At 45.4% G+C, this 434-nt stretch overlaps 1 protein-coding gene across 1 annotated transcript in view; it reads right to left on the bottom strand.

Annotated features, from left to right (window-relative positions):
* The window catches only part of ETH_00038100 (uncharacterized protein), a gene marked incomplete at both ends in the record, with an annotated part of 859 nt that extends 752 nt beyond the window's left edge, over positions 1–107 (bottom strand). Inside the window, one exon of the mRNA XM_013375288.1 lies at positions 21–107. Within this exon, the coding sequence (XP_013230742.1) occupies positions 21–107 (87 nt within the window). The remainder of the gene's footprint in view (positions 1–20) is intronic.
* Positions 108–434: the final 327 nt, after the last annotated feature.

The following is a 434-nucleotide window of genomic DNA, read 5'->3' as shown; positions in this document are numbered from 1 at the left end:
AGCAGCAGCAGCAGCAGCAGAAGCAGCAGCAGCAGCAGAAGCAGCTCGACGGCCCCCAGCAGCAGTGCCAGTGAAGGACAGCAGCAAACGCTCTAACCGACTGCGGCCTGAACACAAAACACAAACCCTAAACCCTAAACCCTAAACCCTCAACCGCAAACCCTAAACCCTAATCTCTAAACCCTAAACCCTACTAAACCCTCCTAAACCCTACTAAACCATAAACCCTAAACACTATACCCCAAAAAGTAAACCCGAATCCCTAAACCCTACGCCGTCCTAAACCCCGAACCCTAAACTCTAAACCCTAAACCCTAAACGCTAAACCCTGAAGACTAAACCCCAAACCTTAAACCCTAAACCCCAAGCCCTAAACCCTCAACCCTAGTACTTCAAATTAATTTTATACTTTTAATTATTTTAATTAATAAAAA

Source organism: Eimeria tenella, genomic scaffold, assembly GCF_000499545.2.
Source record: "Eimeria tenella Houghton genomic scaffold, Eth_scaff2642, whole genome shotgun sequence".
NCBI lineage: Eukaryota > Apicomplexa > Conoidasida > Eucoccidiorida > Eimeriidae > Eimeria > Eimeria tenella.
Note: the sequence above shows the minus strand (reverse complement) of the source record. Positions and strands in the feature narration are given on the sequence as shown.